We start from the raw sequence: 14,737 nt of genomic DNA, 5'->3' as shown, positions 1-14,737 counted from the left end.
CGTGACATCTTACAGGAGATTTTCAGAAGGCAACATTCGATGACATTCGATGAAAAAAGCGATGACAATAGGAAAATCATTACTAAGAACTTTTTTCTCTACACATAACGTGCTAGGGTTTAGCGCGCGTTCGAATTTTTTTCCATGCCGTTGCTACGTCGGTAAACCAGACGCCTTAATCGAAACTACTTGCGCGACCACGCCAACCTTTTGCTTTTGTTTAACGGCTAAGTGTTCGAGAAATCCTGCTTTTGAAAACTTATTTGAAAGCCCGCGACAACGTACAAATAACAACAGCATCTGGAGATGGCTGTGGCCATTCATATCGTCAAGGCTTGCTGCACCTCTGTCAGATGCCCACCAGTGCATTCGTAATAAAAATCTGATTGACATTATGACGCCTGTTATTTTCCCATTCTCTAGGAGCCATCTGCTAGTGTTCCTAGAGAACATTTCGCTCTGCGAATACAGAACCCAGACCGGATAATATGATACCACTGATGTGTCTTGCTGTATCACGCAATGGAAGCGGCTTCCATAAAATAGCACCGCCACATTAACAGGAGTCGAATTCAAAAACCATTTCATTCGTAAGTGAACTTTGACGATCACCAGCCACCTTTAATATTGACGCGCCCAACATCACGGTTTCCTGAATTATTATTTTACGAACTATTGTGGTGTAAGCAATATTTAGCAAATAAGTATAAAGTTTTGCAGACATTCTGAGACATATTCAAGGACACACAAACTATTACCACGTGCACTTGTTTATCTTTCTGGGGTGACCGCGTATCACCATTTAACACATGTTGTCACTCAGCGCAGGACGGGCCTGCATGTATCGGATGTTTCTCGTAGTGTTATCGATGGTTCTATCCGCTGTCAGTTATAACCAAACCTTGTGTAATCTGACTGCATGTATGCGTGACGCGAATTGTGTAGTAGTATTTTCTGGAAGACAAGCGGGTACCTGCGAATACTGTCGAAACTTTGATGACATGCATAAAAGCCAACACGGTTGACCCGCTGAATAGAATTCGGAAATCCCGGACTGTGTTCGCTGCTAACGTTGTGCTTTGTGTGTAGCCTGTTCTTCTGGGCACAGGCTCGCCCAATAAAAGTTAGTTTCGTCATTCAAAGTTTTTCTACTGTGTTCCTGACCATCACTACCACGTATCATGCAAAAAAAAAAAAAAACAGAGCGCCAGGCCACTGAGGGACATTGCCCGTCAAACAATAACCACCCCAGACTATAATCGCCATTCCTCCAAATGTGTCTTGAAGACAGTGTGCTGGGCACTACCCGAGCAGAACAGTCAGAATATCGACTTTGCCCAGTTTAAAAAAAGGAAGACAAATAATTTTGAAAACGGCTCCCAGACACCACATCGTTCGGCTAACAACTTTACAATGTCTTCGGCCAGCGGATAATCATGAGTGAGCGATTTGTTCACCCACTTCAATTGACCTTGTCAATACCTACCGGTTCATCGAGCTAACACGTTTGTCATTTCACTGAAATTTTTATTCCTGCGCTGCATGGCATAAATTTGTTACAAAAACGGCACTGCGCAAAGCATTATAGTTGTTTCGAGATCCGTGGAATACAACTGAAAGGGGACACAAACTTTTCTAATTCCGTGATAGTATTCCTATAAAACCCGCATCTTCTTCCTTCATAGTTTTTATAACACCAATAAGTTAGAATATTAAAGTAGTCTGGACCGTGCACAATAATTATGTGCTATGTAAATTGCATATAGATATCAAGATAAGGGACGTATTTATGATACACTGCCACATAAAAGCTACTAACCTATATTTATGTACCCAACTTTCTATGTCCTGATGACGTAAATGGAAAACACGAAACAAATATATTTCTAAAAGTAAGAACACTGGAAGTATACGCGCACATAATAAATGTTTTGAGGAAAGGGTAGGACAACCTAAACGTTTTTTTTTCTCATTTGCGTCAACAATATATGGAAACTTGAGTTTGTCAAATTTAGCGCTCAAACGGTTCACCACAAAACACGAATGTAACATGCCACATCAGCGTGTACAGATAATTTGAAATGACATTAAATCACAATAAAACTCCGGCACAGTGAATATTGATGACAAGACCACATTTAACTTATATGGCTGTGAACAATCAAATAAGCATTAGCGTACAAATTGTTTAAACAGCCAGCTTACCTTCATGCTTTCTACAAGTGTCTTGACACTCTTGTAAAGTGGGGAATTTATTTCCGAAGAAACCACAGTCGTATCCCTTGAAGCACTTCTTGGTAAATTGGTTGTAAATGAATACTTGGTGTACCCTACCGAAGAAGCAAGGAATGCTTGCCATTGGAAAATCGCAAGCTTCCGCTGTAAAGTAAAAGTATAATTATTATCGGAGATTCCGTCATTCAAAGAAAGCTAATTTGAAGTACTGTTAAGTTTTATAGGCTAAATTATAAGGTGGCAGCTGTGTTCTATACCTTTCAAAGCCATTTAAGTTCACAACTAAAAGGAAAAACACCACCTACAACAAAGTATTCGCCTAAACACTTTATCGAGCCATGTTATTTAGTGAAACTTAATTCCAACGCGTGTGCCCATTTAAATTGACAGTTATTTTGCTTTCAAATTATCCGTTAGCGCAATTGGGGTAGGCTGTGCTATTGAAGATAGGGTAGGCTTTACTACCGTGCTTAGTATCAGCTACAAGATTCGACAACCTTGCTACGCGCTTTCGCGTTGTATCACATACTGAGCGCCAATGTACATTAAGGGTAAAATCGCCTGGCATGTTCTCATCCTATTATTTCTGCAATTTCTATACGCGCACTATCTCTCTCTCGTTAGCTTTACATTGTAAACGTTTTCGAAAATATATTTTCGTATTGAAGCAGCAAGGTCCCACTATTTACCGAACACTGCAGGTGCCTTAAGTTGAGTGAAGAGACAATCTCCCACTGAAGTGGGTGACGTCGTGGTAAAAGGCGCAAAAGGCCATACGTGTTAAGAAAAGAAAGAAAAAGCGAACACTATTACTAATAATTTGCTGAATGAGATTTAGCAGAATTCGGTCTGAATGACACAGACCTATACAATACGTCTCAGCATGTAGCTTTACTTGACGCCCACAGTGTTCTTAATGTGACCTCGGCCATTCGATGGATGTATTACTTCTTTCATACATTCAATGATTATTCAAATACGGTGCAGATACATCTTATGTTTTAACCTAACATGCACAATGCACTCATCCAACGCTCTTTCTTTTGAAGGCTGCAGAACTATAAATCAAGAACATGGAATAAAAATGAAGTGTAGGAAGGCCAGAAGATCTGGTCAGTTTGCGCAAAAACGGCAGCACGAAATTCTCGCATTAGATAGAATGTCAGTTTCACTTAAACATAATGGAGCCCTTGCCTCTTACTGTCATAAATATCACCTTTTGTAAACTAGTCTCTGAGGAGCGTACCTTCAGAAAAAGTTCTACAAAGTGGTAATTGATGGATATCACACGTCACAAATTGTCAAAGTAACACAAATGAAAATGATAAGGTGTAAATGTCACTCAGAAGATGTAAATCAGTAAGGGCAGCTGCAGAACTAAGTAGTAGTTCATGACATTCCCCAATTTCGTTTCAGTATTCTCAGTAAAATTATCTCTTAACACGCATTGTTTCTCAAATTCCGCTATATCATTGGTTATTCTAAACGGGCGGTCGTTGAGTATGGCGACTGGAGCTGATGATTCTTGGCTGTGATGTCTACTTTAACCGAAATGCAGAAGTACAAAGAGCGCAAGCGCAACCCAGTAATCTCCTAAATAATATTGATTCTCACTCGAGGACTTTGACGCCGAAGTTCCTATGCACTCTTCTGAAACCCTCCTTGATCTATTCTGAAGCATTGTGACCCTGAAATACTGAGCATAAGATTTGAATGAAAAAAATGCTTTAAAGTTCTGTTGTTCTGCGAAAAAAAAGGTTCTGCAATGAACTTCGTCAGCTGTCTGTAGCCCCGCGCAATATTGGCGCGAAATAAGTTGGCACGTGGTGACACTGGCCCCTTGAGGCGAGAACGACGAAGTTCGTGGTTGCGCGCAAGCTCTCCGAGGTCCAGCCATTATTAAAGGCTGACGTGTTTTTTACCTATCTGTTGCTGGTCAACTATTCAAGCTGTACTAGCTGGGTGACATTTCTGGTGGAAGTGCTGGGTACGGTCGATGTTAAGATTTCCGGAGCGTACCCCAGACCTAAGCCCGGCGAGTAGTTCGGCCGACCTTACTCCTGTGCACGTACGTACCAGCCGACGTCTCCAGGGACTCCAGCCACAGCACGGTCTGCTACCCGAACGAAGTAGAATGACGAATCAACCACCTCCTGCCGCTACTGCAGCATCGCACGTGGTCGTCAATCTGAACCAGAGGCCGATTTCGTTCCACGGGAGTGCTTCAGAGGACGCCGACGACTGGCTTCACCATTTTGACCGGGTCGCCAACGTCAACGACTGGACCCACGAGCGTAAGCTTCGCTACGTGTACTTCGCACTTGAAGATTTCGCTAAAATATGGTTTGAGAACCACGAGGCGACACTGACGTCATGGGAACAATTCGTCGTCCTCAATGCCTTCGCCAGGGCGGACAGGAAGGAGAGGGCGGAGTTAGCAATGGAGTCGAGAATTCAAGGCCCGAATGAGCCAGTGACGGCGTACGTAGAAGACATGAATCAGCTCTTCAGACGTGCGGACCCCTCTATGACTGAAGCAAAGAAGGTGCGCCACCTAATCGCGGCGTGAAGGAGGAAATCTTTGCTGGCCTCATTCGAAATCCGACGACGACACTTGCAGAGTTCCACGACGAAGCCACTGCCATGGAAAAGGCCCTTCAACAGCGGGCCAGGCAATACAACCGCGACGCCGTGATTTGCAAGGGAGCTCTCTGCCGTTATCCTCGGCAAAGAAGTTGGCGCCTTGCAAGAACTCATCAGGGCTGTCATCAAGGAGGAACTGCAGAAGATGCAGACGACCGCAGCTCTGTGGGACAACTTTCCATTGCGGAAATGGTGCGGGCCGAGGTCCGACAGGCCATCCATGTTCCTGAACTGTACGAGGCACCACAGCAGGGAGCGCGTCCTGAAATGAGTTACGCTGAAGCAGTACGCCGTCCACCACCCTCAAGTGCGTATAGCATGGTACACCCTAGAGCACTGCACGGGCTCGGGCTTATCCGAAAGCCTGGGCCCGGCCCGGCCCGAGGGCCGGGCCGGGCCAGGTAGAGGAGTTTTTTCACGGGCTCGGGCCGGGCTCGGGCACGGTGTGTGCTTTTTGACCCGGGCCCGGGCCGGGCTCGGGTTTTTTGACGCGGGCCCGGGCCGGGCTCGGGCTGTCTTCGAGTTATTCTCGGGCTTCTCAACTCTGAAAAACATGTATTTTTCGGTCTCGGGCCGGGTTCGGGCCGGTTTCGAGTCGGGCTCGGGTCGGGCTCGGGCTTAAGGTAAAGGGGTGGCGGGCCGGGCCGGGCGGGTAACGTAGATTATTTCCGGGCCCGGGCCGGGCCCGGGTCTCACCATAAAAGTTTTGATCGGGCTCGGGTGGGCCGCCCAATGTAAAAACGGGCCCGGGCCGGGCCCCGGCCGCAAAAATCGGCCCGTGCAGTGCTCTAGTACACCCCGCTCAGCAATTGGACGTAAGCTTCAGGCCTCGCAGCCCACCGCACATCGCCGAAGCAAGAACTAGGAAGAGCGACGTCTGGCGCACCGCAGACTACAAGCCACTTTGTTATCATTGTGGCGAAGCCGGGCACATCTACAGAATGTGTCCTTATCGTCATGTGGGGCTCCGAGGATTCTCGCCGAATGCACCTCGTCCCCGACCTGGTGAGCAGCCGCCGGAAATAGAGACTTTCGTCGCGAATCGTCGCAATGGTGATCAACGATGGCACGAGCCCCGCTTGTCCTCTCCTGCTCGTTACAGGTCACCATCACCAAGCCAAGCCTTCTCTCGCGGCGCTCTCAGACGCCGCTCGCCTAGCCCGGCGGCTCGGGAAAACTGAGTTCAGCGACCTCCGGAGGTAAGGCCGCTGACATCGACTGTGCGCAAGATCCTCCACTACGACGACAACGACGAAAACAGAACGACGCAGACGTACAGACGCAGTCAAACACCGTACGAGAGGTAATAACGTCGAACATTCCCGTCACCGTAGACGACGAAGAAATAATAGCCTTAATCGACACTGGAGCGGACACCTCAGTTATGAGCATGGACCTTGCCTGCAAGCTGAAGAAAGTTTCTACCGAGTGGACTGGGACGCAGATTCGCGCTACAGGAGGCCATCTGCTAACCCCGGTAGGACGATGCACTGCGCGAGTGAGCAGTCGTGTGTTTACGTACCTCGGAGATTTCGTTATCCTCCCAAGCCGTTCGAGGGACCTGATTCTGGGAATGGACTTTCTGCAGGCTAATGGAGCCGTGATTAACTTACAAAAGTCGCTGGTAACGTTTTCAACGGCGCAGGCCTTAGCAGGAAGCAGCACTGACGACACGTATGTCAACGCCTTGAGGATTGTCGACAAGAACATCACGGTGCCGCCAAGGAGCAGCGTATTGACCCTCGTAACCTGCGAAGCATTCGACGACTATGAGGGTATTGCCGAGGCAAATATCCCGCTGTTGCTCGAAAGACACATCTGCATCGCCCGGGGCCTTGTTCGAATACAGAATAAGTGCCCGCAAGTTTTGTTGACAAACTTCAGCTATGAGTATCAGCACGTCCCTCAAGGTACAGCTGTGGCCTTTCTGAACGACATTGCTGACTTCTCCGAATTAGGCACGTTACAAGTGACGTCACCGGATGCAACAACTCACGCCAGCCTGAGTACCCGCGTCCACATTAATGCTGACTTAGCAGATGTACAGAAGGATCAGCTACTGGGCCTAGTGACAGAATTCTCTGGCTGTTTTTCCTCAGAGTCTAAAGTCTAGCGCACCTCCATTACGCAACACCGGATAGTTACAGAGGAGTCTGCGCGGCCGGTTCGTCAGCACCCATACCGCGTGTCACCTATGGAGCGGGAGGCGATGAAGCGTCAAGTGGAAGAAATGCTCAATAATGACGTCATCCAGCCGTCGACAAGGCCGTAGGCGTCGCCTGTCGTACTAGTAAAAAAGAAAGACAACACGCTCCGCTTCTGCGTTGACTACAGACGGCTTAACCGAGTCACCAAACGTGACGTTTACCCCCTGCCACGGATCGATGACGCTTTGGACCGTCTGCGTCATGCTGAGTTCTTTACTTCGTCAGACCTAAAGTCAGGGCACTGGCAAATCGAAGTGGGCTAGTGTGACCGTGAAAAAACCGCCTTCGTGACTCCCGACGGGCTATACGAATTTAAAGTCCTCCCTTTCGGTCTCTGTTCCGCTCCTGCTACGTTTCAACGAATGATGGACACTGTACTCGTCGGACTAAAGTGGCAGACGTGTCTAGTGTACCTAGACGACGTTGTGTTTTCCAGCACGTTCGATGAACATCTCACCCGACTACGAAATGTCCTTACCGCAATACGCAAGGCAAACCTCACCATCAAGCCTGAAAAATGTTACTTTGGCTTCCGGGAACTCAAGTTTTTAGGCCATGTGGTCAGCTCCCAAGGAGTACGACCAGACCCAGGAAAGCTCGCTCCCGTTGCCGAGTTTCCTCCCCCTAAAGACAAGAAGGCTGTTCAGCGGTTCCTGGGCCTCTGCGCATACTACCGTCGCTTCGTTGAAGGCTTCTCGAGGATTGCTGAACCTCTCACGGGACTGACGTGACAAGATGTGCCCTTTGCGTGGACGGAAGACCAAGACAGGCCTTCACCGAATAGCGCAAACGCCTTCAATCCGCTCCAGTGCTGGCGCATTTTGATGACACCGTGGCAACTGAAATTCACACAGACGCAAGCAACGTAGGACTCGGGGCTATTCTGGTTCAATGGCAAGACGGCGCAAAACGTGTAATTGCGTACGCGAGCCGTAGTCTTACAAAAGCAGAAGCTAATTATTCAACCACCGGAAAAGAATGTTTAGCAGTCGTGTGGGCCATCAGCAAGTTCCGACCTTACTTATACGGCCGGCCATTTCGAGCGATCAGTGACCACCATTCGCTCTGCTGGCTTGCCAATCTACGAAACACGTCAGGTCGCCTCGCTCGTTGGAGCCTCCGCCTCCAGGAACACGACATGACTGTTGTCTACAGATCGGGCGGTAAGCATAGCGACTCTGACTGCTTGTCACGTTCTCCTATTCCCTTGACATCCTCCGACTTGGAGCTAGATTTGCCGTTTCTTGGTGTCGTCGACGTGGTGCGCATGGCTGACTACCAACGTGTAGACTCTGAACTGCTTCCAGTCATCCGATATCTCGAGGGAGCTGACGTTGCTGTCCCACGCCCACTTTCACGAGGATTGACATCGTACTGCCTGCGGAACGATGTCCTGTACAAGAAAAATTTCGAGAACAGCCAAGAAACGTTTCTTCTCGTCGTTCCGACGGCGCTGCGCGAGGAAGATTTACAGGCGTGTCACGACGATCCCTGTGCCGGCCACTTAGGCTTCGCGAGGACGTTAGCACGCATACGGCAGAAGTACTATTGACCACACCTATTTTCGTCGGTTCAGCGCTATGTGGGAACGTGCCATGACTGTCAGAGGCGTAAAGTCCCACCCGTCAAGCCTGCCGGCCTCCTTCAGCCTTTGGATCCGCCTACGGCGCCGTTCCAGCAAGTGGGAATGGACCTTCTGGGTCCGTTCCCCACGTCTTGCTTGCAAAACAAGTGGATAATCGTGGCAACCGATTATTTAACTCTCTATGCGGAGACAAAAGCTGTGCCGCGGGGAACTGCTGCTGAAGTCGCCAGCTTCTTCGTCCACAACATCGTGCTTCGTCACAGTGCACCCGCTGTACTCATTACTGATCGCGGTGCAGCGTTTACAGCCGAGTTGTTGCAACAAGTCGTCACGCCGACGCATACCAACCACCGAAGGACCACAGCCTATCATACCCAGACTAACGGCTTAACAGAGCGCCTGAACAGAACATTGGCCGACGTGCTATCTATGTACATTGATGTGGAACACAAGACATGGGATGAAATTTTGCCATACCTAACGTTTGCTTACAATACCGCTGTGCAGGAGACCGCCGAGTTTACACCATTCGAGCTCGTTTACGGACGTCGCGTTACAACCCCCTTAGACGCCATGCTCCCTGTACACCACGGGACCACAAGGAATGACACTACTGAAGAGTTCGTCGAGAAAGCAGAGGAAGCTCGCCAGCTTGCTCGGAATCGCATCCGCATCCAGCAGAATACCGACGCCTGCAGTTATAACCGGACCCGACGGAACGTCCAGTATTCCCAGGCGACCGCGTGTGGGTGTGGACACCTATTCCACACCGTGGGCTCTCGGAGAAATTGTTGAGCCGCTATTTCGGCCCCTACAAAGTCGTACGCCGCCTCAGTGATGTGAACTATGAGGTGGTGCCTCAAAGCTCTGATCCTAGTTCGAACCGACGCCATCCCCATGCTGAAGTCGTCCACGTAGTACGGATGAAGCCGTACTACGCACGCGAGGGATAAGCAACCCTGACAAACCGCTTCAGCACTGTGTACATTCCTGTATGTTTTTTTTTTCTTTCCATGTTGGCACTCTTGCCCATATTGCTCGCCCCGTGCCCTTGAAGCGACCGGGTTGGTCGCTTTTGAGAGGGGAGCAATGACGCGAAATAAGTTGGCACGTGGTGACACTGGCCCCTTGAGGCGAGAACGACGAAGTTCGCGGTTGCGCGCAAGCTCTCCGAGGTCCAGCCATTATTAAAGGCTGACGTGTTTGTTACCTATCTGTTGTCGGTCAACTATTCAAGCTGTACTAGCTGGGTGACAATATTATTGGGCGAAGAAGCACCTTACACAATTAATATATGAATAATTACAGCAAGTTTTCCTAAATAGAAACAGCTTTGCAGAGTGTTTGTAAGAGTGTTTAGAATGTCAACACCCACTTTCTACTACGTGGAGTGCAAGGCATAAAATAATAAGCGGAATAATAAGAGTGTGTTTCAAAATCATGTAATATTTCTGATTATAACAACATGAAATTAAATTAAAGTATAATTTACATAAATCTACTAATTCGTTGCTTTTATTTCTCATTCAGATAAAAATGCTCTTTAATCGCATGTAATTCTACAGTATTCAGTGAAGAGGGCCACACAGTTGTCCGTTTGCTTAATTTTCTGTACGGTGCCATATTTCGTTTACTAATATTTGCACTGGGGAGTAAAGTGATAATACGTAATAATAATCCTGTACGTTCAGTTTGGACCAAACTGACAATAATCGTTTTCTGTACTTCTTAAGATGAAGGAATGGCAGTTTGTAGAGAATTATTTTGCATATATATATTTCGTGCGGATTCATTGTGTGCTAACACCTATGTTTAATTGCAAACGTGCGTCTTTGAAGCTCCCTACAACATATCAGTCTCACCACACTTAAAGTATATTCGCCGCGATCCAGCAGGCGCCATGATGACAGGAGCTTTAGCCACTTGCCGGTTGTGTTTGAGTTCAAGCCAAGATTAGGAGAAACGCTGAGAATAGTGTCATTGTCAATTTATTTACACTTTTACTGCGATAGCAATTATATGGACACTCCAAGAGAATTTCTGCCGTCGCCGTCGCGTGACGTTCCGCATAAAGTCCGAGCGCGATAAAATTGTCGCCGCGCGCTGTATGCTGTATGTGCGCGCGAAAGCACGCGAGGGACGCGCGCTTTCACGGGGAGGGAACGCACGGCGGAGAGTAAACACGACGTCGTCGGTTGCGCGAAAGGCCATGGGAGGATGGGAGGGGGGGGGCGATGTTGTGCTGCGACACCAAATGCGTATCTTGCGATCGGGCTCAAGGGGAACTGGAATCTCGCATGCGAAAGGGGGAAAGCGGGAAGGCAGCGTGGGAGTGAGGAGGTGCGGCTTCTGCTCTGCGAGCAACTGCTTACTTGTACTTTGCGCTTGCTACGGGCGGTCGCACGCATCGCATCTTGAAAGCGATCTGCAACAAGGTTACCACCTTTGTATGCGCTGTGCTTTCGCCGCTCAGTTTCCATTGAAGCGAAAGACCGCACGAACCTTCGCTCACAGCTGCTCGCGCGCTTGCTCACGCCAGCGTTCTGACAGCTGTTGTGTGTGGTCCCCGATTGTGATCTATTCATGTTTGCTTGACTATTCTGCTTGATCTATTCATGTTTGCACGACGCTTGACAATTCAGTTAGTAAGAGAGTGTGTCCAAGTTTATACAGCCGATAAAACTAATATCTTTACTCCGAATAGCTCTCTACTATTTGCTATCGCAATTGATGCTTCGCCTTTCGAGCGAGCACGGCGACTTTTTTTTCTGGGAAAACCTAGGGAGTGAGTCTCCTTAACTCTCCCATGCGACTACGCGGCCATCTTGAATTACTAGAAGAGGCTCAGGCGGATCTACTCCCCTCCCCATAAAAACTAAGAAAGGAGAAGGCTGTCAGCCGCCGCTTAATCCAGACTGGCACGTACCCCAACTTACACATTCTTAATAAAATGCACCCAACGGCCACCGCACATGTTGCCTACGGTGTTCTGTGAAGCCAACGCTTTTACACACCACCTGGACATGCCGGGCCATCCCCGGACTGGCCCTATAGACCAATCCAGTGTGGAGCGGTGGGATGAGCTGCTGGGCAGCGACAGCCTAGACGATCAACTAAGTTCGACAGGTCGCGCAGAGCGGCGACGACCTGTGGTGCCCTGGACTGAGGGCAGCCACCTCCGCTTGAATGGGTCCCATGAACCAATGGGCCCCACACCACAATCCGCATTTATTCCATCAAATAAATGTTTTTCTCCTCCTCCTTCTCTACTCAATCCCTGTTGTACTATATTTTACGTTTCCCTCTCTGCCCTTTCATCTGAAGCAATAAGCGGGCTTGTAACGAAACAAACACAACACGTTTGTTAGCAAAGTTTATGTCTCAGCCCGCAAAGCAGTCTATGACTGTGCCATTTTTACTCCCATAAGGCTGCTCGGTTTGCCTTGTGATTAACATCCAGTCTCTTAAACGATAAAATCGAATTGCTGGTGGAAACCAATGAACCCTTCTTTCCTTGTGTGCTCTTTTTTGTGCATGGCCAATAAACAAGATAATAGCTGCAATAAACAAGAAATCTGCATGAAATAAGCTTTACGGCATAACGATGCTAAGCTTGTATAGAGTCAAACTGTCTGCTGCACGAGGCATGCACTCGTCAAACCAGTGTATTGTTAAAACGAATGAAAAGTTTTACTTACGAGTCCTGCACACTCCATCGCAAGCTATCTTGTTTGAGAAGGGTGCGATTTTGCTGCAGCTCGGCAGACACGCTCCAGTTCCTTTATTGTAATACCATCTGCGACGTTGACATTCATTTTTGGTTGCCAAAGGTGCAGTCACGTTGCATTCCTCATCTGGGGTAATAAAAGTGAGACACTGTCGGCAAGCTATCAATAAAACTGTTCTGTCTTAGGCGACAGCATTATCGACCGCAAAATTTTTACCAATATTTGATATAATTATTCTATTCATTGTTTGCAAAGAAAGTAGAGTCACTAAAACAACTATTCTGGATCATCCTAAGTGGGTATGCCTAAGTGGGTATGCTGGCTAGTTCTTCGTAATGTTATTGAAGGAAACATCACGATTGCATAAAAAATTACACTAAATCGCAGCACCGCTCACGCTCCAAGTATGACATAGCATATTTAGAATCTGATGACTGTGATGCCTCGACAGCTGCCTGCGCGGGTCTGATAGGCAACATAGGAAACCGTAATTTATCAAAGTGATGTTTCAATACGTTGCATCTTTTACAAAATTAAAATTTCGTGACCCTGTGAGTGCTCCCACTCTTCCCTCATGACAGCTAGAGCTTTGAGAGGCTGTGTAAGACTTTACTAACTTCCGATGGGCGCCTATGTTTTAATAGATACTGAATACGCCCAAGTTGTGACGTATCAACGCTATCTCATTAAAAAATATATACCCCGAATAGTGTGATGACAGTGCCAGGACAGCAATATGTTTCTTTTTATTTTTTTGAGCTTTCTTTTTTGAGTTTATTTTTTAGGAACATTTAAGGTACATTTTTCTAAACTCACTTCAGTAAGTTCATTCAGTTCCTGTGTCTAAGTATAGCCTATTTGGATCGCTACCATTATTTCACAAAAGAAAAATCACTCCGGCAGCTTTCTTTTTGATTAATACGGCTTGCTTTTTTTTTTCTTCCTGCTATATACTGAATAAAAAAGGAAACGTGTGTATAGCACAAGTGTGGTCCTTGGGCTGCATTAATCGTAGCATCTGAGTTTAAATGCACGAGGAATCACCCAACATACACCTATAATTATCACGCATTTACTAGCGAAAAAGTACTGTTCCGATCTCAGGTACCGCTTCCGACTAAAACTGTCTTCCGAGAGCCATTTTCCGGTCTTCTAGTTTTGTTAAAGCTGTAGAACATGATTTGTGTGAGTGAATTAGTGTTGTATATATATATATATATATATATATATATATATATTATTTGTGGCAACCTCTAGAACTGCCATTTCTTGTGCCACATTGTATTTTGGTGGTTTGTATAACCCCTGCTGCATGAACCAAAACTATTGGCCTGCAGCATTTTGACATAAATGAGCAAAATAAATCATTTTTCAGCAAATTGCTCTACGATACATACTGAAATTCGCAAAATTTAGCCTGTGAGTTTGCAAGGCGCATCCACTTGCAACAATTTCTCAGGACGACGCAAGTTTTGAAATGCTAGTTCTCTAATTGTTCTAAAAATGCATTGGCGCTTCAAGTAATATTGTGCTGTCGTATGACTCTTTACCATAACCATATTTGTTAGTATATCAAAGAAATAGGAACAAACAGGATTATGGCGCATGGCACTGTAGGATTTTCCAATAGGACTCCATTGCCTAAAACAATATGTTGTTGAAAAGTAAGTGAAAAACAGCTTTGCGCAAATTAGCGGGGCATATCAGGAAGCCTAAGGAATTATTCAAATGTGTTCTAACTGGATATCTTTTGCCAAATCTCCAGCTGTTTTGATAAATTGTAATGTATGACATAAAAAATTCTTAGAGAGCTAAGCAGTGAAACTTTATTTGCCTAGTATACAGAGTGATATATTGTTAAAACAATGTTGGGTAAGGGGAAGGGGGCATCTTCGAGCAATCTAGTTTGACTTTGTGCAATATACCACAGGTAATTATTGAAAGATTGGTATAATGTATAACTACGGCGTGGAATTCCAAAAATAAGCATGTGCAGTAAATATTCGCCTAATATAATTTACACGAAAAAGCGTCCTTGCCCGACGTCACCAAATATTTCGATAAAAGCCTGCAAAGCATCTCGAAAAACACAGCACTGACACCAACCTTCCGGCAGAAGCTGTTTTGTAAGAACTACCACAAGCTTCGCTCACTTTTGTTCTTTGGTTCGGAGAACTTTAGTTCTCAGCCTTAACACTACAAATATTTAATACCTTGAAAAGCAGTTGCTTTGTATCCTCGAGACCTACGCCCCTGTGGAGGTATCAAAGCCTCAGCTTATATATTCGGGGTGTTTTATTTTATATGTAACCGAATTTATAAATCCCCCATTATATGTA

General features: G+C 46.7%; 1 protein-coding gene across 1 annotated transcript in view; it reads right to left on the bottom strand.

Moving 5' to 3' along the window:
• The window catches only part of LOC119464771 (filaggrin-2-like), a 135,029-nt gene that overhangs the window by 84,384 nt on the left and 35,908 nt on the right, over nt 1-14,737 (bottom strand). The window contains exons 8-9 of the mRNA XM_049655887.1: nt 12,369-12,524; nt 2,206-2,379 (exon numbers count right to left, since the gene is read on the bottom strand). Of these exons, the coding sequence (XP_049511844.1) occupies nt 2,206-2,379; nt 12,369-12,524 (330 nt within the window). The remainder of the gene's footprint in view (nt 1-2,205; nt 2,380-12,368; nt 12,525-14,737) is intronic.

Source organism: Dermacentor silvarum, chromosome 9 (genome assembly GCF_013339745.2).
Source record: "Dermacentor silvarum isolate Dsil-2018 chromosome 9, BIME_Dsil_1.4, whole genome shotgun sequence".
NCBI lineage: Eukaryota > Metazoa > Arthropoda > Arachnida > Ixodida > Ixodidae > Dermacentor > Dermacentor silvarum.
The sequence above is the reverse complement of the archived record's forward strand: the minus strand, read 5'-3'. Positions and strand labels throughout refer to the sequence as shown.